Source organism: Salmo salar, chromosome 09 (genome assembly GCF_965601325.2).
Source record: "Salmo salar chromosome 09, fSalSal1, whole genome shotgun sequence".
Lineage (NCBI taxonomy): Eukaryota > Metazoa > Chordata > Actinopteri > Salmoniformes > Salmonidae > Salmo > Salmo salar.
In genome coordinates this window covers 72440337-72464647 of record NC_138299.1, presented here as the reverse complement: position 1 = coordinate 72464647, position 24311 = coordinate 72440337, and the positions used below count along the sequence as shown (strand labels likewise).

The 24311-nt window shown below is 63.7% G+C and overlaps 1 protein-coding gene across 1 annotated transcript in view; it reads right to left on the bottom strand.

The window, feature by feature from the left end:
- Positions 1 to 529: 529 nt before the first annotated feature.
- Positions 530 to 24311, bottom strand: part of LOC106611679 (lysine-specific demethylase 2A) — a 37102-nt gene continuing 13320 nt past the window's right edge. Inside the window, exons 17-23 of the mRNA XM_014212126.3 lie at positions 4117 to 4362; positions 3988 to 4020; positions 2862 to 3883; positions 2541 to 2704; positions 2258 to 2404; positions 1789 to 2004; positions 530 to 1705 (exon numbers count right to left, since the gene is read on the bottom strand). Coding sequence (XP_014067601.1) covers positions 1524 to 1705; positions 1789 to 2004; positions 2258 to 2404; positions 2541 to 2704; positions 2862 to 3883; positions 3988 to 4020; positions 4117 to 4362 — 2010 coding nt within the window. The 3' untranslated portion in view covers positions 530 to 1523. The remainder of the gene's footprint in view (positions 1706 to 1788; positions 2005 to 2257; positions 2405 to 2540; positions 2705 to 2861; positions 3884 to 3987; positions 4021 to 4116; positions 4363 to 24311) is intronic.

Below are 24311 nucleotides of genomic sequence, written 5' to 3'. Positions count from 1 at the left end.
CCCCCCCCCCCAAAATAACATATGTGGACCTGTTCTCTATTATCAGCCCCTCCCCCCCCCCCAAAATAACATATGTTGACGTGTTCTCTAATATCAGCCTCCCCCCCCCCCCCCCAAAATAACATATGTGGACCTGTTCTCTATTATCAGCCCCTCCCCCCCCCCAAAATAACATATGTGGACGTGTTCTCTAATATCAGCCCCCCCCCCCCCCAAAATAACACATGTGGACCTGTTCTCTAATATCAGCCCCCCCCCCCCCCAAAATAACACATGTGGCCCTGTTCTCTAATATCAGCCCCCCCCACCCCCCAAAATAACATATGTGGACCTGTTCTCTAATATCAGCCCCCCCCCCCCCCCCAAAATAACACATGTGGACCTGTTCTCTAATATCAGCCCCCCCCCCCCAAAATAACACATGTGGCCCCTGTTCTCTAATATCAGCCCCCCCCACCCCCCCAAAATAACATATGTGGACCTGTTCTCTAATATCAGCCCCCCCCCCCCCCAAATAATCACTTCCATCTGGCACAGTTGATGTTTAATTTTCTTTTTAAAAAAAACATAAGTGAAAAAGATTTCTGAAAATAATTACAATGCTACAGGATTTTCTCTTCTAAAATAGGGAAACATTTAGACAAAAGTATATATTTATTTTCTTTTTAGATTTGGCAGTGAGGGAGTGGGGTGGGTAAGAAATAAGTATACATTAGAAGCACTAGACTGAATGGTAACAGGGCAGAATAATGACAGCAAATCATACATTTATACACAATCTTAGCAGGTGAAACTGAAAGGAACTCACATTTTATCCATGGGAAACAGAAAATGCATTAAAGTGGGGGTGAGGGGCATTTCCTAAAATAGAGACGGTTGTCCTAGATCCGCATTTGTACAAAACAGGGAGAGTTTTGGGAGTGATAGCACCTGAATTCTAACTGTTGTTTGAGATCGCACCATTTACCCTGTCACCCTCCTTTCTCCCTTTCATTCACGCCCCACCCTTGTTTTGGAGTGGTCTCGTCAACGTCGATTGCCCTCTCGCGCCGTCCCTGAAACCCTCCGTCTCACTGACCGAAGTACTCCTGGAAGAGTTCGTCCACAACCAACACCTTTTGGGTTAGAGACGGCCTTGTCATAAAGCACTTAGAACCCACTAGGGTAAGGAGGGAACCCTGTCTGGTATGACCGCAACACCCCTAGCACCCCCATAATCCCCAGCCACACTCACGGGAACCCCCAATTCTACCCCCCCCCCCCACTTTAATCATGCAGCGTAGGCGCCTGAACGCAAACACCTGAGTCTCTTGTCTGGTTTAGTCAAAAAAATGTATACAACATGGAAAGAAACCCTTCTCCCACTAAGTGTGTAGTAACTAATCACTCTCCTTTCCTACTCCCTTCTGAGTGCAGGGGATTTTTAAGCCTCCCTTGTCCTTCTACAGTCTTTTCTCTGTCCCACAGAGATGTACCCGACCTCTCCCTGTATGCCCCCTGTCCCAGACAGAGGCGGCGGGCCTCTAGGATATCCTCTGGATCAGCTTGTCCTCTGATAGGCAGTAGAGGGCGTTGACAGACAGCTCAGAGATGAAGGCCTCACAGGCTTTGCGGGAGACACCCTTGCATTCCCGCAGGTCCAGCAGGGAGAGGCAGGAGAGCCGGCGGAGATACCGCAGACACGCGTCCGTCAGCTTACTGCAGCCTGGGAGATAGAGAGAGACAGCTGTGCTCAATATGAACAACTCAATAGCAATCCTGTGTGTGCTGTGCGAGTCCAAGGCTTACCCCCCACGTTGAGCTCAGTGAGTGTGTTGCGTGTGGAGGAACCCACGGCAGTGAGCAGGTTGATGGACTGGTCAGTGAGGCCTCCGCAGTGGGACAGGTCCAGACGGGTCAGCAGGGGCATGTGTCTGATCACCAGCCTCAGAGTTGAGTCACTGATCTCCAGCCCCGCCAGACGGAAAGACTGCATGTTCCTCAGCTGACTGCGGTTATCACAACCTAGAGAGGGACAGAGAGGGGGACGGGATTAGGGCAGAAAGAGGGAGGGAGGAGGGAGAGGCCGGAGGAGAAAGAGGTGACAGGAGGGCGACAGCGGAAGAGAGAAAAGATGAAGGAGAGGGAAAGGAGGACTGAGAATATCTGTGTCCGCTGCTGACTCCAGAGGGACATAGCTAATTAACGTGGTATGACAAGGGATTTATCCAAACAGTACTTAATTCAAACAGAAAACGCTGGGGGGGGGGGCTTTCACCTGGGGGGTTGAGCAGGTCTCGGATCTGTCCATCTTTCACCCCGTCGGCCCACCGCAGGTCCAGCGTGCGCAGGAGGGGGCAACTGATCGAGCTCAGAGCCGAAATAGAAGACCAGGAGCACCCAGATAACATGAGATCCTTCAGCCCTGAGCCGGAGAGAGAGAGAATTACATCTCCAACGTGAGTAATAGTTCAAGTGGGAATGTCTGTCTGCGTCTCTCTGTCTGCGTCTCTCTGTCTGCGTCTCTCTGTCTGCGTCTCTCTGTCTGCGTCTCTCTGTACCTGGCAGGCGGTTGACGAGCCAGGTGAGTTGTTTCTTGGAGATGGAGGTCCAGGAGAGGTCCAGGGCGACTGGCTGGCGTTTGATGATGCCTGACAGGGCCTGAGGACTGATTGCTTTAGACACGGTCAGATTGATCCTCATCCACAGCCTCTTATCCAGGCTCCTGCACCAGAACACATTTGTTAAGGTTTTTAATTCAAGCACCCATACACTCTTGCACATGCAGACACATGAATAGTTACCACAGCTCTTACGGAAACAAAGGCGGTTATCACTGCGTGTATGTGTGTATAAAATGCATTCTAAAATGTTTCTCTTACCATTTGTACCAGTTCTTGCAGACGGCCATGCAGACACAGAGCTCGGCACGAGTCAGGTAACGGAAGACAGATACCCACACCTCCCTCTCACAGCCCGGTTCGCTCCCTCCATTCGCCACCTCCCTCTCCCCATCCTGTAAAGCCGACAGAGGGAGGTGTAGAGGAGGAACCCGAGAGGAGAAAGCACCATTGTTTGTCCTCTCTGGTCTACCCGGCCTCCTCCTCCTCACGTCTTGATGGGAGCCGCCCGTGTGTGTGTTGCTTTCCCGGATGTGTGTGTGTCTGTCTGAGCGTGAGGGTGCAGGGTCTGGGGCGTGGTTCCTGAGGGGTGGTCGGGCCAGATTCTTGCGTTGTGTGTAAATCTGTCCGGGAGGGGCAGGGCGGGGGGTGACTGCAGCCTCCAGTTTGGGGACGATGGCCCCTGGATCATGTTTGGCCCTCGACGGCTGTAGGGTCACAGTGAGATACGAGCCCTTCATGAGGTCGTCGCTAATGTCCGACACTACGAGGACCGGTGGCTCCGCCTGTGCCTGTTCTCCTTCCCTCCAGTCTTCATCCATCGCCTCTTCTTCTTCGTTTTGGTTGGACTCCCCACTCCCCTCATCTTCTTTGGCTGTTCCTCGTCTCTGCGGCCGGTTTTCTTTGTCCCTTCTGCCACCCCGCACGCCGTTCTCCCTGTCCTCCTCCTCCTCATCATCACTACTACAACTACTGCTGCTGCTGCTGGTACTGCTACCACTCTCTTCCTCTGCTCCACCGTGTCTCTGTCCTCTTCCTGCTGCTCCTCCTCTGAGCCGTACTCCTCGCCCCCTGCGCCCCTCTCCCCTGCCTGCGGGGGCCAGGCTAAGGGAGGGTTGGGGGGGCTGGAGTCGTGCCCCTGTAGGGGAGCCTCTGAAGGACCCACGGCCCCGGGACAGTCTGCCGACGGGGGAGTGAAGGCGAGAGGACACCCCTCTCTGGAGGTGGGCCAGACGCTGGGAGCCCGGGAGCTTGTGAGAAAGCTCTGGAGACGACGTCTGCTGCTTGTGTAGAGAGGAGTAGAATAGGTAAAACAATGCTTTGGTTTGAATAATCATACACTGGTTTAGAGAGATACAGTGCTTTAAAATGGGCTGCATGTACTTACCGATTGTAAGATTTTGCTGCGCTCCAGTTTGATCTGCAACACAAAGACAGATTAAAATTAGATGACTTGGTGAAAAATGATTGTACGAATCAAAAACCCCTTTCACCCTTCTCGTTCTCCCTCTCTTACACTCTTCCGGAGTCGTAGCTCCAGTGCACCGGCTCTCTTCCTGTTCTGTTGTTGCTGCAGTAGCAGTCGCTGAGAGGGAGGGGGCGCCCTCCGCTGGGACAGAGGGGACGTCAGGGGGGGTCTGCCACGTCGCCCCTTCCTCAGCCCACCTCCTGCCTCCCCTACTCCTATCCCTTCCCGGTGGACATGCTTTGATGTAGTGAGAGAACCTGTAGACGCCATGCTGTCCTCATCACTGCTGGACGACTGAGACCGAGAGGGAGAGTAAGAGACAGAGGCAACATCACAAAACAGGTATTAACAGAGTTGGTGGCTATCATCTTACAGGGACAGAAGAAGACGCAGAGCGAGAGCGATCGAGCGAGCCGCACTCCCGCAGAGCGAGAGGGAGGGAGCGAGCCGCACTCCCGCAGAGCGAGAGGGAGGGAGCGAGCCGCACTCCCGCAGAGCGAGAGGGAGGGAGCGAGCCGCACTCCCGCAGAGCGAGAGCGAGGGAGCGAGCCGCACTCCCGCAGAGCGAGAGGGAGATAGCGAGCCGCACTCCCGCAGAGCGAGAGGGAGGGAGCGAGCCGCACTCCCGCAGAGCGAGAGGGAGGGAGCGAGCCGCAAGTCCCGCAGAGCGAGAGGGAGGGAGCGAGCCGCACTCCCGCAGAGCGAGAGGGAGGGAGCGAGCCGCACTCCCGCAGAGCGAGAGGGAGGGAGCGAGCCGCACTCCCGCAGAGGGAGAGAGCGAGCCGCACTCCCGCAGAGGGAGAGAGCGCGAGCCGCACTCCCGCAGAGGGAGAGAGAGCGCCACACGCAGAGCGAGAGAGAGAGAGCGCCGCACGCAGAGCGAAAGCGAGAGAGAGCGAGAGAGAGCGCGAGAGAGAGAGCGAGAGAGAGCGCCGCACGCAGAGCGAGAGAGAGCGCCACACGCAGAGAGAGAGAGAGCGCGAGCGCCGCACGCAGAGCGAGAGAGAGCGCGAGAGAGACCGCGAGAGAGAGAGAGAGCGAGAGAGAGCGCCGAACGCAGAGCGAGAGAGAGCGTGAGAGAGAGAGAGCGAGAGAGAGCGCGAGAGAGAGCCGCACGCAGAGCGAGCGCGAGCGAGCGCGAGCGCGAGAGCGCGAGAGAGAGAGAGAGAGAGCGAGAGAGAGCGCCGCACGCAGAGAGAGAGAGCGAGCGAGAGAGAGCGCCACACGCAGAGCGAGAGAGAGCGCGAGAGAGCGAGCGAGAGAGAGCGCCACACGCAGAGAGAGAGAGAGCGCGAGAGAGAGCGAGAGCGAGCGCCGCACGCAGAGCGAGAGAGAGCGCGAGAGAGAGAGAGCGAGCGAGAGAGAGCGCCGCACGCAGAGCGAGAGAGAGCGCGAGAGAGAGCGAGAGCGAGCGCCGCACGCAGAGCGAGAGAGAGCGCGAGAGAGAGAGAGCGAGAGAGAGCGCGAGAGAGAGAGAGCGAGAGAGAGCGCCGAACGCAGAGCGAGAGAGAGCGCGAGAGAGAGAGAGCGAGAGAGAGCGCGAGAGAGAGAGAGCGCCGCACGCAGAGCGAGAGAGCGCGAGAGAGAGAGAGCGAGCGAGAGAGAGCGCCGCACGCAGAGCGAGAGAGAGCGAGAGAGCGAGCGCGAGCGAGAGCGCCGCACGCAGAGCGAGAGAGCGCGCCACACGCACGCAGAGCGAGAGAGCCCCAAACGCACGCAGAGAGAGAGAGCGCGCCACACGCACGCAGAGCGAGAGAGCCCCAAACGCACGCAGAGCGAGAGAGAGAGAGAGCGCCACACGCACGCAGAGCGAGAGAGCCCCAAACACACGCAGAGCGCGAGAGCGAGAGAGAGAGCGCCACACGCAGAGCGCGAGAGAGAGAGCGCCACACGCACGCAGAGCGAGAGAGAGAGAGAGCGCCACACGCACGCAGAGCGAGAGAGAGCCACACGCACGCAGAGCGAGAGAGAGCGAGAGAGAGCGCCACACGCACGCAGAGCGAGAGAGAGAGAGAGCGCCACACGCACGCAGAGCGAGAGAGAGAGAGAGCGCCACACGCAAACAAAGCGAGAGAGAGAGAGAGCGAGAGCGCCACACGCACGCAGAGCGAGAGAGAGAGAGAGCGCCACACGCACGCAGAGCGAGAGAGAGAGCGCCACACGCACGCAGAGCGAGAGAGAGAGAGAGCGCCACACGCACGCAGAGCGAGAGAGAGAGCGCCACACGCACGCAGAGCGAGAGAGAGAGAGAGCGCCACACGCACGCAGAGCGAGAGAGAGAGAGAGCGCCACACGCACGCAGAGCGAGAGAGAGCGCCACACGCACGCAGAGCGAGAGAGAGCGCCGCACGCAGAGCGAGAGAGAGAGAGAGCGCCGCACGCAGAGCGAGAGAGAGAGCACCGCACGCAGAGCGAGAGCGCCACACGCAGAGCGAGAGAGCGCCACACGCAGAGCGAGAGAGAGAGCCACACGCACGCAGAGCGAGAGAGAGCGCCACACGCACGCAGAGCGAGACAGAGCGCCGCACGCAGCGCGAGAGGGAGAGCACCGCACGCAGAGCGAGAGCGCCACACGCAGCGCGAGAGAGCGCCACACGCAGAGCGAGAGAGAGCGCCACACGCAGAGCGAGAGAGAGAGCACCGCACGCAGAGCGAGAGAGAGAGAGCGCCACACGCACGCAGAGCGAGAGAGAGAGAGCGCCACACGCACGCAGAGCAGAGAGGAGAGAGAGCGCCACACGCACGCAGAGCGAGAGAGAGCGCCACACGCACGCAGAGCGAGAGAGAGAGAGAGCGCCACACGCACGCAGAGCGAGAGAGAGCGAGAGCGCCACACGCACGCAGAGCGAGAGAGAGCGCCACACGCACGCAGAGCGAGAGAGAGAGAGCGCCACACGCACGCAGAGCGAGAGAGAGGAGAGCGCCACACGCACGCAGAGCGAGAGAGAGAGAGCGCCACACGCACGCAGAGCGAGAGAGAGCGCCACACGCACGCAGAGCGAGAGAGAGAGAGACGCCACACGCACGCAGAGCGAGAGAGAGCGAGAGCGCCACACGCACGCAGAGCGAGAGAGAGAGAGAGCGCCACACGCACGCAGAGCGAGAGAGAGCGCCACACGCACGCAGAGCGAGAGAGAGAGAGCGCCACACGCACGCAGAGCGAGAGAGAGAGAGCGCCACACGCACGCAGAGCGAGAGAGAGCCCCACACGCACGCAGAGCGAGAGAGAGCGCCACACGCACGCAGAGCGAGAGAGAGCGCCACACGCACGCAGAGCGAGAGAGAGCGCCACACGCACGCAGAGCGAGAGAGAGAGCGCCACACGCACGCAGAGCGAGGAGAGAGAGAGAGCGCCACACGCACGCAGAGCGAGAGAGAGAGCGCCACACGCACGCAGAGCGAGAGAGCGCCACACGCACGCAGAGCGAGAGAGAGAGCGCCACACGCACGCAGAGCGAGAGAGAGAGCGCCAGAGCGCCACACGCACGCAGAGAGAGAGAGCGCCACACGCACGCAGAGCGAGAGAGAGCGCCACACGCACGCAGAGCGAGAGAGAGAGCGAGAGCGCCACACGCACGCAGAGCGAGAGAGAGAGAGAGCGCCACACGCACGCAGAGCGAGAGAGAGAGAGCGCCACACGCACGCAGAGCGAGAGAGAGCGCCACACGCACGCAGAGCGAGAGAGAGAGCGCCACACGCACGCAGAGCGAGAGAGAGAGAGAGAGCGCCACACGCACGCAGAGCGAGAGAGAGAGAGAGCGCCACACGCACGCAGAGCGAGAGAGAGCGCCACACGCACGCAGAGCGAGAGAGAGAGCGCCACACGCACGCAGAGCGAGAGAGAGAGAGCGCCACACGCACGCAGAGCGAGAGAGAGCGCCACACGCACGCAGAGCGAGAGAGAGAGAGAGAGCGCCACACGCACGCAGAGCGAGAGAGAGAGAGAGCGCCACACGCACGCAGAGCGAGAGAGAGAGCGCCACACGCACGCAGAGCGAGAGAGAGCGCCACACGCACGCAGAGCGAGAGAGAGCGCCACACGCACGCAGAGCGAGAGAGAGAGAGAGAGCGCCACACGCACGCAGAGCGAGAGAGAGAGAGCGCCACACGCGCGCAGAGCGAGAGAGAGAGAGAGACGCCACACGCACGCAGAGCGAGAGAGAGAGCGCCACACGCACGCAGAGCGAGAGAGAGCGCCACACGCACGCAGAGCGAGAGAGGAGCGCCACACGCACGCAGAGCGAGAGAGGAGCGCCACACGCACGCAGAGCGAGAGAGAGAGCGCCACACGCACGCAGAGCGAGAGAGAGAGCGCCACACGCACGCAGAGCGAGAGAGAGCGCCCACGCAGAGCGAGAGAGAGAGCGCCACACGCACGCAGAGCGAGAGAGAGAGCGCCACACGCACGCAGAGAGAGAGAGAGCGCCACACGCACGCAGAGCGAGAGAGAGCGCCACACGCACGCAGAGGAGAGAGAGCGCCACACGCACGCAGAGCGAGAGAGAGCGCGAGAGAGAGCGCCGCACGCAGAGCGAGAGAGAGCGCCACACGCAGAGCGAGAGAGAGCGCCGCACGCAGAGCGAGAGAGAGAGAGAGCGAGAGAGAGAGCGCCGCACGCAGAGCGAGAGAGCGCGAGCACCGCACGCAGAGCGAGAGAGAGCGCGAGAGAGACCGCGAGAGAGAGAGAGAGCGAGAGAGAGCGCCGAACGCAGAGCGAGAGAGAGCGTGAGAGAGAGAGAGCGAGAGAGAGCCGCACGCAGAGCGAGAGAGAGCGCGAGAGAGCGCGAGCGAGAGAGCGCGAGAGAGAGAGAGAGAGCGAGAGAGAGCGCCACACGCAGAGCGAGAGAGAGCGCGAGAGAGAGAGAGCGAGCGAGAGAGAGCGCCGCACGCAGAGCGAGAGAGAGCGCGAGAGAGAGCGCGAGCGAGCGCCGCACGCAGAGCGAGAGAGAGCGAGAGAGAGCGCGAGAGAGAGAGAGAGCGCCGAACGCAGAGCGAGAGAGAGCGCGAGAGAGAGAGAGCGAGAGAGAGCGCGAGAGAGAGAGAGCGAGAGAGAGAGAGCGCCGCACGCAGAGCGAGAGAGCGCGAGAGAGAGAGAGCGAGCGAGAGAGAGCGCCGCACGCAGAGCGAGAGAGAGCGAGAGAGCGAGCGCGAGCGAGAGCAGAGCGAGAGCGCCAACGCACGCAGAGCGAGAGAGCGCGCCACACGCACGCAGAGCGAGAGAGCGCCAGACGCGCGCCACACGCACGCAGAGCGAGAGAGAGAGAGCGCCACACGCACGCAGAGCGAGAGAGGAGAGAGCGCCACACGCACGCAGAGCGCGAGAGCGCCCAAACGCACGCAGAGCGAGAGAGAGAGAGAGCGCCACACGCACGCAGAGCGAGAGAGAGAGAGAGCGCCACACGCACGCAGAGCGAGAGAGAGAGAGCGCCACACGCACGCAGAGCGAGAGAGAGAGCGCGCCACACGCACGCAGAGCGAGAGAGAGAGAGCGCCACACGCACGCAGAGCGAGAGAGAGAGAGCGCCACACGCACGCAGAGCGAGAGAGAGCGCCACACGCACGCAGAGCGAGAGAGAGAGCGCCACACGCACGCAGAGCGAGAGAGAGAGCGCCACACGCACGCAGAGCGAGAGAGAGAGAGACGCAGAGCGCAGAGCGAGAGAGAGAGCGCCGCACGCAGAGCGAGAGAGAGAGAGAGCGCCACACGCACGCAGAGCGAGAGAGAGGAGAGAGAGCGCCACACGCACGCAGAGCGAGAGAGAGCGCCACACGCACGCAGAGCAGAGAGAGAGCGCCACACGCACGCAGAGCGAGAGAGAGCGCCACACGCACGCAGAGCGAGAGAGAGAGAGCGCCACACGCACGCAGAGCGAGAGAGAGAGAGCGCGCACACGCACGCAGAGCGAGAGAGAGAGCGCCACACGCACGCAGAGCGAGAGAGAGAGAGAGCGCCACACGCACGCAGAGCGAGAGAGAGCGCCACACGCACGCAGAGCGAGAGAGAGAGAGCGAGGAGAGAGAGCGCCACACGCACGCAGAGCGAGAGAGAGAGAGAGCGCCACACGCACGCAGAGCGAGAGAGAGCGAGAGCGCCACACGCACGCAGAGCGAGAGAGAGCGCCACACGCACGCAGAGCGAGAGAGAGAGAGAGAGAGAGAGAGAGAGCGCCACACGCACGCAGAGCGAGAGAGAGCGCCACACGCACGCAGAGCGAGAGAGAGAGCGCCACACGCACGCAGAGCGAGAGAGAGCGCCACACGCACGCAGAGCGAGAGAGAGAGAGCGCCACACGCACGCAGAGCGAGAGAGAGAGCGCCACACGCACGCAGAGCGAGAGAGAGAGAGAGCGCCACACGCACGCAGAGCGAGAGAGAGAGCGCCACACGCACGCAGAGCGAGAGAGAGAGCGCGCCACACGCACGCAGAGCAAGAGAGAGAGAGCGCGCCACACGCACGCAGAGCGAGAGAGAGCGCCACACGCACGCAGAGCGAGAGAGAGAGAGCGCCACACGCACGCAGAGCGAGAGAGAGAGCGCGCCACACGCACGCAGAGCGAGAGAGAGAGCGCGCCACACGCACGCAGAGCGAGAAAGAGAGCGCCACACGCACGCAGAGCGAGAGAGAGCGCCACACGCACGCAGAGCAAGAGAGAGAGAGCGCGCCACACGCACGCAGAGCGAGAGAGAGAGAGAGCGCCACACGCACGCAGAGCGAGAGAGAGAGCGCCACACGCACGCAGAGCGAGAGAGAGCGCCACACGCACGCAGAGCGAGAGAGAGAGAGCGCCACACGCACGCAGAGCGAGAGAGAGCGCCACACGCACGCAGAGCGAGAGAGAGCGCCACACGCACGCAGAGCGAGAGAGCGCCACACGCACGCAGAGCGAGAGAGAGCGAGAGCGCCACACGCACGCAGAGCGAGAGAGAGAGAGAGCGCCACACGCACGCAGAGCGAGAGAGAGAGAGAGAGAGAGCGCCACACGCACGCAGAGCGAGAGAGAGCGCCACACGCACGCAGAGCGAGAGAGAGCGCCACACGCACGCAGAGCGAGAGAGAGAGAGAGCGCCACACGCACGCAGAGCGAGAGAGAGAGAGAGCGCCACACGCACGCAGAGCGAGAGAGAGAGAGAGCGCCACACGCACGCAGAGCGAGAGAGAGCGCCACACGCACGCAGAGCGAGAGAGAGAGCGCCACACGCACGCAGAGCGAGAGAGAGCGCCGCACGCAGAGCGAGAGAGCGCCACACGCACGCAGAGCGAGAGAGAGCGCCACACGCACGCAGAGCGAGAGAGCGCCACACGCAGAGCAGAGAGCGCCACACGCAGAGCGAGAGAGAGCGCCACACGCAGAGCGAGAGAGAGCGCCACACGCACGCAGAGCGAGAGAGAGCGCCACACGCACGCAGAGCGAGAGAGAGCGCCACACGCACTTAGAGCGAGACAGAGCGCCACACGCACGCAGAGGGAGAGAGAGAGAGAGAGCGCCACACGCACGCAGAGCGAGAGAGAGAGAGCGCCACACGCGCGCAGAGCGAGAGAGAGAGAGCGCCACACGCACGCAGAGCGAGAGAGAGAGCGCCACACGCACGCAGAGCAGAGAGAGAGCGCCACACGCACGCAGAGCGAGAGAGCGAGAGAGAGAGAGCCACACGCGCGCAGAGCGAGAGAGAGAGAGCGCCACAGCGCCAGAGCGAGAGAGCGAGAGAGAGAGCGCCACACGCACGCAGAGCGAGAGAGAGAGCGCCACACGCACGCAGAGCGAGAGAGAGAGCGCCACACGCACGCAGAGCGAGAGAGAGAGCGCCACACGCACGCAGAGCGAGAGAGAGAGCGCCACACGCACGCAGAGCGAGAGAGAGAGAGCGCCACACGCACGCAGAGCGAGAGAGAGAGCGCCACACGCACGCAGAGCGAGAGAGAGAGAGAGAGCGCCACACGCACGCAGAGCGAGAGAGAGAGCGCCACACGCAGAGAGAGAGAGAGCGCCACACGCACGCAGAGCGAGAGAGAGCGCGAGAGAGAGCGCCGCACGCAGAGCGAGAGAGAGCGCCACACGCAGAGAGAGAGAGAGCGCCGCACGCAGAGCGAGAGAGAGCGCCACACGCAGAGCGAGAGAGAGCGCCGCACGCAGAGCGAGAGAGAGAGAGAGAGAGAGAGAGCGCCGCACGCAGAGCGAGAGAGCGCGAGCACCGCACGCAGAGCGAGAGAGAGCGCGAGAGAGACCGCAGAGAGAGAGAGAGCGAGAGAGAGCGCCGAACGCAGAGCGAGAGAGAGCGTGAGAGAGAGAGAGCGAGAGAGAGCCGCACGCAGAGCGAGAGAGAGCGCGAGAGAGCGCGAGAGAGAGAGAGAGGAGCGAGAGAGAGCGCCACACGCAGAGTGAGAGAGAGCGCGAGAGAGAGAGAGCGAGCGAGAGAGAGCGCCGCACGCAGAGCGAGAGAGAGCGCGAGAGAGAGCGAGAGCGAGCGCCGCACGCAGAGCGAGAGAGAGCGAGAGAGAGCGCGAGAGAGAGAGAGAGCGCCGAACGCAGAGCGAGAGAGAGCGCGAGAGAGAGAGAGCGAGAGAGAGCGCGAGAGAGAGAGAGCGAGAGAGAGAGAGCGCCGCACGCAGAGCGAGAGAGCGCGAGAGAGAGAGAGCGAGCGAGAGAGAGCGCCGCACGCAGAGCGAGAGAGAGCGAGAGAGCGAGCGCGAGCAGAGAGCTGCCGCACGCAGAGCGAGAGAGCGCGCCACACGCACGCAGAGCGAGAGAGCGCGCCACACGCACGCAGAGCGAGAGAGAGAGAGCGCCACACGCACGCAGAGCGAGAGAGAGAGAGCGCCACACGCACGCAGAGCGAGAGCCCCAAACGCACGCAGAGCGAGAGAGAGAGAGAGCGCCACACGCACGCAGAGCGAGAGAGCCCCAAACGCACGCAGAGCGAGAGAGAGAGAGCCCCAAACGCACGCAGAGAGAGAGAGCGCGCCACACGCACGCAGAGCGAGAGAGCGCCACACGCACGCAGAGCGAGAGAGAGAGCGCCACACGCACGCAGAGCGAGAGAGAGAGAGAGCGCCACACGCACGCAGAGCGAGAGAGCGCGCCACACGCACGCAGAGCGAGAGAGAGCCACACGCACGCAGAGCGAGAGCGCCACACGCACGCAGAGCGAGAGAGAGAGCGCCACACGCACGCAGAGCGAGAGAGGCGCCACACGCACGCAGAGCGAGAGAGGCCCACGCGCACGCAGAGCGCCACACGCACGCAGAGCGAGAGAGAGAGAGAGAGGGAGAGAGCGCCACACGCACGCAGAGCGAGAGAGAGAGAGAGAGAGAGCGCCACACGCACGCAGAGCGAGAGAGAGAGAGAGCGCCACACGCACGCAGAGCGAGAGAGAGAGAGCGCCACACGCACGCAGAGCGAGAGAGAGAGAGAGAGCGCCACACGCACGCAGAGCGAGAGAGAGAGAGAGAGAGAGAGCGCCACACGCACGCAGAGCGAGAGAGAGAGAGAGCGCCACACGCACGCAGAGCGAGAGAGAGAGAGAGAGAGAGCGCCACACGCACGCAGAGCGAGAGAGAGCGCCACACGCACGCAGAGCGAGAGAGAGAGAGAGCGCCACACGCACGCAGAGCGAGAGAGAGAGAGAGCGCCACACGCACGCAGAGCGAGAGAGAGAGAGAGCGCCACACGCACGCAGAGCGAGAGAGAGGAGAGCGCCACACGCACGCAGAGCGAGAGAGAGAGAGAGCCACACGCACGCAGAGCGAGAGAGAGAGAGAGAGAGAGCGCCACACGCACGCAGAGCGAGAGAGAGAGAGAGAGCGCCACACGCACGCAGAGCGAGAGAGAGGGAGAGAGAGCGCCACACGCACGCAGAGCGAGAGAGAGCGCCACACGCACGCAGAGCGAGAGAGAGAGCGCCACACGCACGCAGAGCGAGAGAGACGCAGAGCAGAGAGAGAGAGAGAGCGCCACACGCACGCAGAGCGAGAGAGAGCGCCACACGCACGCAGAGCGAGAGAGAGAGAGAGAGCGCCACACGCACGCAGAGCGAGAGAGAGAGAGAGAGCGCCACACGCACGCAGAGCGAGAGAGAGAGCGCCACACGCACGCAGAGCGAGAGAGAGAGCGCCACACGCACGCAGAGCGAGAGAGAGAGAGAGAGCGCCACACGCACGCAGAGCGAGAGAGAGAGAGAGCGCCACACGCACGCAGAGCGAGAGAGAGAGAGAGCGCCACACGCACGCAGAGCGAGAGAGAGCGCCACACGCACGCAGAGCGAGAGAGAGAGCGCCACACGCACGCAGAGCGAGAGAGAGAGAGAGCGCCACACGCACGCAGAGCGAGAGAGAGAGCGCCACACGCACGCAGAGCGAGAGAGAGAGGCGCCACACGCACGCAGAGCGAGAGAGAGAGCGCCACACGCACGCAGAGCGAGAGAGAGGGCCACACGCACGCAGAGCGAGAGAGAGAGCGCCACACGCACGCAGAGCGAGAGAGAGAGAGAGAGAGAGAGAGCCACACGCGCGCAGAGCGAGAGAGAGAGAGAGAGAGAGAGAGCGCCACACGCGCGCAGAGCGAGAGAGAGAGAGAGAGAGAGAGAGCGCCACACGCACGCAGAGCGAGAGAGAGCGCCACACGCACGCAGAGCGAGAGAGAGAGCGCCACACGCACGCAGAGCGAGAGAGAGCGCCACACGCACGCAGAGCGAGAGAGAGCGCCACACGCACGCAGAGCGAGAGAGAGGAGAGCGCCACACGCACGCAGAGCGAGAGAGAGACGCCACACGCACGCAGAGCAGAGAGAGAGCGCCACACGCACGCAGAGCGAGAGAGAGAGAGAGAGCGCCACACGCACGCAGAGCGAGAGAGAAGAGAGCGCCACACGCACGCAGAGCGAGAGAGAGGAGAGCGCCACACGCACGCAGAGCGAGAGAGAGAGAGAGCGCCACACGCACGCAGAGCGAGAGAGAGAGAGAGCGCCACACGCACGCAGAGCGAGAGAGAGAGAGAGAGCGCCACACGCACGCAGAGCGAGAGAGAGCGCGAGCGCACGAGAGCGGAGAGAGAGAGCGCCACACGCACGCAGAGCGAGAGAGAGAGAGAGCGCCACACGCACGCAGAGCGAGAGAGAGAGAGAGAGAGAGCGCCACACGCACGCAGAGCGAGAGAGAGAGAGAGAGAGAGCGCCACACGCACGCAGAGCGAGAGAGAGAGAGAGAGAGCGCCACACGCACGCAGAGCGAGAGAGAGAGAGAGAGAGCGCCACACGCACGCAGAGCGAGAGAGAGAGAGAGAGCGCCACACGCACGCAGAGCGAGAGAGAGAGAGAGAGCGCCACACGCACGCAGAGCGAGAGAGAGAGAGAGAGCGCCACACGCACGCAGAGCGAGAGAGAGAGAGAGCGCCACACGCACGCAGAGCGAGAGAGAGAGAGAGAGAGCGCCACACGCACGCAGAGCGAGAGAGAGAGAGAGCGCCACACGCACGCAGAGCGAGAGAGAGAGAGAGCGCCACACGCACGCAGAGCGAGAGAGAGAGAGAGAGCGCCACACGCACGCAGAGCGAGAGAGAGAGAGAGAGAGCGCCACACGCACGCAGAGCGAGAGAGAGAGAGAGAGAGCGCCACACGCACGCAGAGCGGAGAGAGAGAGAGAGAGCGCCACACGCACGCAGAGCGAGAGAGAGAGAGAGAGAGCGCCACACGCACGCAGAGCGAGAGAGAGAGAGAGAGCGCCACACGCACGCAGAGCGAGAGAGAGAGAGAGCGCCACACGCAGCGAGCGAGAGAGAGCGCAGACGCAGAGCGAGAGAGAGCGCCACACGCACGCAGAGCGAGAGAGAGAGAGAGAGCGCCACACGCACGCAGAGCGAGAGAGAGAGAGAGAGAGAGCGCCACACGCACGCAGAGCGAGAGAGAGAGAGAGCGCCACACGCACGCAGAGCGAGAGAGAGAGCGCCACACGCACGCAGAGCGAGAGAGAGAGAGAGAGAGAGCGCCACACGCACGCAGAGCGAGAGAGAGAGAGAGCGCCACACGCACGCAGAGCGAGAGAGAGAGAGGAGAGAGAGCGCCACACGCACGCAGAGCGAGAGAGAGAGAGAGAGCGCCACACGCACGCAGAGCGAGAGAGAGAGAGAGCGCCACACGCACGCAGAGCGAGAGAGAGCGCCACACGCACGCAGAGCGAGAGAGAGAGAGTGAGAGAGAGCGCCACACGCACGCAGAGCGAGAGAGAGAGAGAGAGCGCCACACGCACGCAGAGCGAGAGAGAGAGAGAGCGCCACACGCACGCAGAGCGAGAGAGAGCGCCACACGCACGCAGAGCGAGAGAGAGGGAGAGACGCCACACGCACGCAGAGCGAGAGAGAGCGCCACACGCACGCAGAGCGAGAGAGAGAGCGCCACACGCACGCAGAGCGAGAGAGAGCGCCACACGCACGCAGAGCGAGAGAGAGAGAGCGCCACACGCACGCAGAGCGAGAGAGAGAGCGCCACACGCACGCAGAGCGAGAGAGAGAGAGCGCCACACGCACGCAGAGCGAGAGAGAGAGAGAGAGCGCCACACGCACGCAGAGCGAGAGAGAGAGAGCGCCACACGCACGCAGAGCGAGAGAGAGAGCGCCACACGCACGCAGAGCGAGAGCGCCACACGCACGCAGAGCGAGAGAGAGAGAGCGCCACACGCACGCAGAGCGAGAGAGAGAGAGAGAGCGCCACACGCACGCAGAGCGAGAGAGAGAGAGAGCGCCACACGCACGCAGAGCGAGAGAGAGAGAGCGCCACACGCACGCAGAGCGAGAGAGAGAGAGAGAGCGCCACACGCACGCAGAGCGAGAGAGAGAGAGAGCGCCACACGCACGCAGAGCGAGAGAGAGAGAGAGAGAGAGCGCCACACGCACGCAGAGCGAGAGAGAGAGAGAGAGAGAGAGCGCCACACGCACGCAGAGCGAGAGAGAGAGAGAGAGCGCCACACGCACGCAGAGCGAGAGAGAGAGAGCGCCACACGCACGCAGAGCGAGAGAGAGCGCCACACGCACGCAGAGCGAGAGAGAGAGAGCGAGAGAGCGCCACACGCACGCAGAGCGAGAGAGAGAGAGAGAGCGCCACACGCACGCAGAGCGAGAGAGAGAGAGAGCGCCACACGCACGCAGAGCAGAGAGAGAGAGCGCCACACGCACGCAGAGCGAGAGAGAGAGCGCCACACGCACGCAGAGCAGAGAGAGAGAGCGCCACACGCACGCAGAGCGAGAGAGAGAGCGCCACACGCACGCAGAGCGAGAGAGAGAGAGCGCCACACGCACGCAGAGCGAGAGAGAGAGAGAGCGCCACACGCACGCAGAGCAGAGAGAGAGAGCGCCACACGCACGCAGAGCGAGAGAGAGAGAGCGCCACACGCACGCAGAGCGAGAGAGAGAGAGCGCCACACGCACGCAGAGCGAGAGAGAGCGCCACACGCACGCAGAGCGAGAGAGAGAGAGAGCGCCACACGCACGCAGAGCGAGAGAGAGAGCGCCACACGCACGCAGAGCGAGAGAGAGAGCGCCACACGCACGCAGAGCGAGAGAGAGAGCGCCACACGCACGCAGAGCGAGAGAGAGAGCGCCACACGCACGCAGAGCGAGAGAGAGCGCCACACGCACGCAGAGCGAGAGAGAGCGCCACACGCACGCAGAGCGAGAGAGAGAGAGCGAGAGAGAGCGCCACACGCACGCAGAGCGAGAGAGAGAGCGCCACACGCACGAGCGAGAGAGAGAGCGCCACACGCACGCAGAGCGAGGAGAGAGCGCCACACGCACGCAGAGCGAGAGAGAGAGCGCCACACGCACGCAGAGCGAGAGAGAGAGCGCCACACGCACGCAGAGCGAGAGAGAGAGCGCCACACGCACGCAGAGCGAGAGAGAGAGCGCCACACGCACGCAGAGCGAGAGAGAGAGCGCCACACGCACGCAGAGCGAGAGAGAGAGCGCCACACGCACGCAGAGCGAGAGAGAGAGCGCCACGACGCAGAGCGAGAGAGACGCCACACGCACGCAGAGGGAGAGAGCGCCACACGCACGCAGAGCGAGAGAGAGAGCGCCACACGCACGCAGAGCGAGAGAGAGAGAGCGCCACACGCACGCAGAGCGAGAGAGAGAGAGAGCGCCACACGCACGCAGAGCGAGAGAGAGAGAGAGAGCGCCACACGCACGCAGAGCGAGAGAGAGCGCCACACGCACGCAGAGCGAGAGAGAGAGACGCCACACGCACGCAGAGCGAGAGAGAGAGAGAGAGCGCCACACGCACGCAGAGCGAGAGAGAGAGAGAGAGCGCCACACGCACGCAGAGCGAGAGAGAGAGAGAGAGCGCCACACGCACGCAGAGCGAGAGAGAGCGCCACACGCACGCAGAGCGAGAGAGAGCGCCACACGCACGCAGAGCGAGAGAGAGCGCCACACGCACGCAGAGCGAGAGAGAGCGCCACACGCACGCAGAGCGAGAGAGAGCGCCACACGCACGCAGAGCGAGAGAGAGCGCCACACGCACGCAGAGCGAGAGAGAGCGCCACACGCACGCAGAGCGAGAGAGAGAGCGCCACACGCACGCAGAGCGAGAGAGAGCGCCACACGCACGCAGAGCGAGAGAGAGAGCGCCACACGCACGCAGAGCGAGAGAGAGAGAGAGCGCCACACGCACGCAGAGCGAGAGAGAGAGCGCCACACGCACGCAGAGCGAGAGAGAGAGCGCCACACGCACGCAGAGCGAGAGAGAGAGCGCCACACGCACGCAGAGCGAGAGAGAGAGAGAGAGAGAGAGCGCCACACGCACGCAGAGCGAGAGAGAGCGCCACACGCACGCAGAGCGAGAGAGAGAGGCGCCACACGCACGCAGAGCGAGAGAGAGAGCGCCACACGCACGCAGAGCGAGAGAGAGAGGCGCCACACGCACGCAGAGCGAGAGAGAGCGCCACACGCACGCAGAGCGAGAGAGAGCGCCACACGCACGCAGAGCGAGAGAGAGAGAGCGCCACACGCACGCAGAGCGAGAGAGAGAGAGAGGCGCCACACGCACGCAGAGCGAGAGAGAGAGGCGCCACACGCACGCAGAGCGAGAGAGAGAGAGAGCGCCACACGCACGCAGAGCGAGAGAGAGAGCGCCACACGCACGCAGAGCGAGAGAGAGAGCGCCACACGCACGCAGAGCGAGAGAGAGAGGCGCCACACGCACGCAGAGCGAGAGAGAGAGAGGCGCCACACGCACGCAGAGCGAGAGAGAGAGAGAGCGCCACACGCACGCAGAGCGAGAGAGAGAGAGAGCGCCACACGCACGCAGAGCGAGAGAGAGAGAGAGCGCCACACGCACGCAGAGCGAGAGAGAGAGAGAGAGCGCCACACGCACGCAGAGCGAGAGAGAGAGAGAGCGCCACACGCACGCAGAGCGAGAGAGAGAGAGAGCGCCACACGCACGCAGAGCGAGAGAGAGGCGCCACACGCACGCAGAGCGAGAGAGAGAGCGCCACACGCACGCAGAGCGAGAGAGAGAGCGCCACACGCACGCAGAGCGAGAGAGAGCGCCACACGCACGCAGAGCGAGAGAGAGAGCGCCACACGCACGCAGAGCGAGAGAGAGCGCCACACGCACGCAGAGCGAGAGAGAGAGCGCCACACGCACGCAGAGCGAGAGAGAGAGCGCCACACGCACGCAGAGCGAGAGAGAGCGCCACACGCACGCAGAGCGAGAGAGAGCGCCACACGCACGCAGAGCGAGAGAGAGCGCCACACGCACGCAGAGCGAGAGAGAGAGCGCCACACGCACGCAGAGCGAGAGAGAGAGAGCGCCACACGCACGCAGAGCGAGAGAGAGAGCGCCACACGCACGCAGAGCGAGAGAGAGCGCCACACGCACGCAGAGCGAGAGAGAGCGCCACACGCACGCAGAGCGAGAGAGAGAGAGCGCCACACGCACGCAGAGCGAGAGAGAGAGCGCCACACGCACGCAGAGCGAGAGAGAGAGAGCGCCACACGCACGCAGAGCGAGAGAGAGCGCCACACGCAGAGAGAGAGAGAGCGCCACACGCACGCAGAGCGAGAGAGAGAGAGCGCCACACGCACGCAGAGCGAGAGAGAGAGCGCACACGCACGCAGAGCGAGAGAGAGCGCCACACGCACGCAGAGCGAGAGAGAGAGAGCGCCACACGCACGCAGAGCGAGAGAGAGAGAGCGCCACACGCACGCAGAGCGAGAGAGAGAGAGCGCCACACGCACGCAGAGCGAGAGAGAGAGCGCCACACGCACGCAGAGCGAGAGGAGAGAGAGCGCCACACGCACGCAGAGCGAGAGAGAAGAGAGAGCGCCACACGCACGCAGAGCGAGAGAGAGAGAGAGCGCCACACGCACGCAGAGCGAGAGAGAGAGAGCAGAGCGAGCGCGCACGCAGAGCGAGAGAGAGCGCCACACGCAGCGAGCGAGAGAGAGCGCCAACGACGCACGCAGAGCGAGAGAGAGAGAGCGCCACACGCACGCAGAGCGAGAGAGAGGAGAGCGCCACACGCACGCAGAGCGAGAGAGAGAGAGCGCCACACGCACGCAGAGCGAGAGAGAGAGAGCGCCACACGCACGCAGAGCGAGAGAGAGAGAGCGCCACACGCACGCAGAGCGAGAGAGAGAGAGCGCCACACGCACGCAGAGCGAGAGAGAGAGAGAGCGCCACACGCACGCAGAGCGAGAGAGAGAGAGAGCGCCACACGCACGCAGAGCGAGAGAGAGCGCCACACGCACGCAGAGCGAGAGAGAGAGAGCGCCACACGCACGCAGAGAGAGAGAGAGCGCCACACGCACGCAGAGCGAGAGAGAGCGCCACACGCACGCAGAGCGAGAGAGAGAGAGAGAGAGCGCCACACGCACGCAGAGCGAGAGAGAGAGAGAGGCGCCACACGCACGCAGAGCGAGAGAGGAGAGCGCCACACGCACGCAGAGCGAGAGAGAGAGAGAGAGAGGCGCCACACGCACGCAGAGCGAGAGAGAGAGAGAGAGAGCGCCACACGCACGCAGAGCGAGAGAGAGAGAGAGCGCCACACGCACGCAGAGCGAGAGAGAGAGCGCCAGCACGCGAGCGAGAGAGAGAGCGCCACGCAGAGCGAGAGAGAGAGCGCCACACGCACGCAGAGCGAGAGAGAGAGAGCGCCACACGCACGCAGAGCGAGAGAGAGAGCGCCACACGCACGCAGAGCGAGAGAGAGAGAGAGCGCCACACGCACGCAGAGCGAGAGAGAGGAGAGCGCCACACGCACGCAGAGCGAGAGAGAGAGAGCGCCACACGCACGCAGAGCGAGAGAGAGAGAGCGCCACACGCACGCACGAGAGGAGCGAGAGAGAGCGAGAGAGAGCGCCACACGCACGCAGAGCGAGAGAGAGCGCCACACGCACGCAGAGCGAGAGAGAGCGCCACACGCACGCAGAGCGAGAGGAGAGCGCCACACGCACGCAGAGCGAGAGAGAGAGGCGCCACACGCACGCAGAGCGAGAGAGAGCGCCACACGCACGCAGAGCGAGAGAGAGCGCCACACGCACGCAGAGCGAGAGAGAGAGAGCGCCACACGCACGCAGAGCGAGAGAGAGAGAGAGCGCCACACGCACGCAGAGCGAGAGAGAGAGAGAGAGAGAGAGAGCGCCACACGCACGCAGAGCGAGAGAGAGAGAGAGAGAGCGCCACACGCACGCAGAGCGAGAGAGAGAGCGCCACACGCACGCAGAGCGAGAGAGGAGAGCGCCACACGCACGCAGAGCGAGAGAGAGAGCGCCACACGCACGCAGAGCGAGAGAGAGAGACGCCACACGCACGCAGAGCGAGAGAGAGAGAGGCGCCACACGCACGCAGAGCGAGAGAGAGAGAGCGCCACACGCACGCAGAGCGAGAGAGAGAGCGCCACACGCACGCAGAGCGAGAGAGAGAGCGCCACACGCACGCAGAGCGAGAGAGAGAGCGCCACACGCACGCAGAGCGAGAGAGAGAGAGAGAGAGCGCCACACGCACGCAGAGCGAGAGAGAGCGCCACACGCACGCAGAGCGAGAGAGAGCGCCACACGCACGCAGAGCGAGAGAGAGCGCCACACGCACGCAGAGCGAGAGAGAGAGCGCCACACGCACGCAGAGCGAGAGAGAGAGAGCGCCACACGCACGCAGAGCGAGAGGGGGGCGCCACACGCACAGAGCGAGAGAGAGCGCCACACGCACGCAGAGCGAGAGAGAGAGAGCGCCACACGCACGCAGAGCGAGAGAGAGGAGAGCGCCACACGCACGCAGAGCGAGAGAGAGAGCGCCACACGCACGCAGAGCGAGAGAGAGAGAGAGAGCGCCACACGCACGCAGAGCGAGAGAGAGAGAGCGCCACACGCACGCAGAGCGAGAGAGAGAGAGCGCCACACGCACGCAGAGCGAGAGAGAGAGAGCGCCACACGCACGCAGAGCGAGAGAGAGAGAGGCGCCACACGCACGCAGAGCGAGAGAGAGAGAGAGAGAGCGCCACACGCACGCAGAGCGAGAGAGAGCGCCACACGCACGCAGAGCGAGAGAGAGCGCCACACGCACGCAGAGCGAGAGAGAGCGCCACACGCACGCAGAGCGAGAGAGAGGCGCCACACGCACGCAGAGCGAGAGAGAGGCGCCACACGCACGCAGAGCGAGAGAGAGAGAGAGAGCGCCACACGCACGCAGAGCGAGAGAGAGAGAGCGCCACACGCACGCAGAGCGAGAGAGAGAGCGCCACACGCACGCAGAGCGAGAGAGAGCGCCACACGCGCGAGCGAGAGAGCGCCACACGCACGCAGAGCGAGAGAGAGCGCCACACGCACGCAGAGCGAGAGAGAGAGAGCGCCACACGCACGCAGAGCGAGAGAGAGCGCCACACGCACGCAGAGCGAGAGAGAGGGAGAGCGCCACACGCACGCAGAGCGAGAGAGAGAGAGAGAGAGCGCCACACGCACGCAGAGCGAGAGAGAGAGCGAGAGAGCGCCACACGCGCACAGAGCGAGAGAGAGAGCGCCACACGCACGCAGAGCAGAGAGAGAGCGCCACACGCACGCAGAGCGAGAGAGAGCGCCACACGCACGCAGAGCGAGAGAGAGCGCCACACGCACGCAGAGCGAGAGAGAGCGCCACACGCACGCAGAGCGAGAGAGAGCGCCACACGCACGCAGAGCGAGAGAGAGAGAGCGCCACACGCACGCAGAGCGAGAGAGAGAGCGCCACACGCACGCAGAGCGAGAGAGAGCGCCACACGCACGCAGAGCGAGAGAGAGCGCCACACGCACGCAGAGCGAGAGAGAGCGCCACACGCACGCAGAGCGAGAGAGCGCCACACGCACGCAGAGCGAGAGAGAGAGAGAGCGCCACACGCACGCAGAGCGAGAGAGAGAGAGCGCCACACGCACGCAGAGCGAGAGAGCGCCACACGCACGCAGAGCGAGAGAGAGAGAGCGCCACACGCACGCAGAGCGAGAGAGAGAGAGAGCGCCACACGCACGCAGAGCGAGAGAAAGAGAGCGCCACACGCACGCAGAGCGAGAGAGAGAGCGCCCACACGCACGCAGAGCGAGAGAGAGAGCGCCACACGCACGCAGAGCGAGAGAGAGAGCGCCACACGCACGCAGAGCGAGAGAGAGAGAGAGCGCCACACGCACGCAGAGCGAGAGAGAGAGCGCCACACGCACGCAGAGAGAGAGAGAGAGCCCAAAACGCACGCAGAGCGAGAGAGAGAGCCCCAAACGCACGCAGAGCGAGAGAGAGAGAGCGCCACACGCACGCAGAGCGAGAGAGAGAGAGAGCGCCACACGCACGCAGAGCGAGAGAGAGAGCGCCACACGCACGCAGAGAGAGAGGAGAGAGAGAGCGCCCAACACGCACGCAGAGCGAGAGAGAGAGCGCGCCAAACGCACGCAGAGCGAGAGAGAGAGAGCGCACACACGCACGCAGAGCGAGAGAGAGCCCAAAACGCACGCAGAGCGAGAGAGAGACCCAAACGCACGCAGAGCGAGAGCGCCACACGCACGCAGAGCGAGAGAGCGCCACACGCACGCAGAGCGAGAGAGAGAGCGCCACACGCACGCAGAGCGAGAGAGAGAGCGCCACATGCACGCAGAGCGAGCGCCACACGCACGCAGAGCGAGAGAGAGAGAGAGAGAGCGCCACACGCACGCAGAGCGAGAGAGAGAGCGCCACATGCACGCAGAGCGAGCGCCACACGCACGCAGAGCGAGAGAGAGAGAGAGAGAGCGCCACACGCACGCA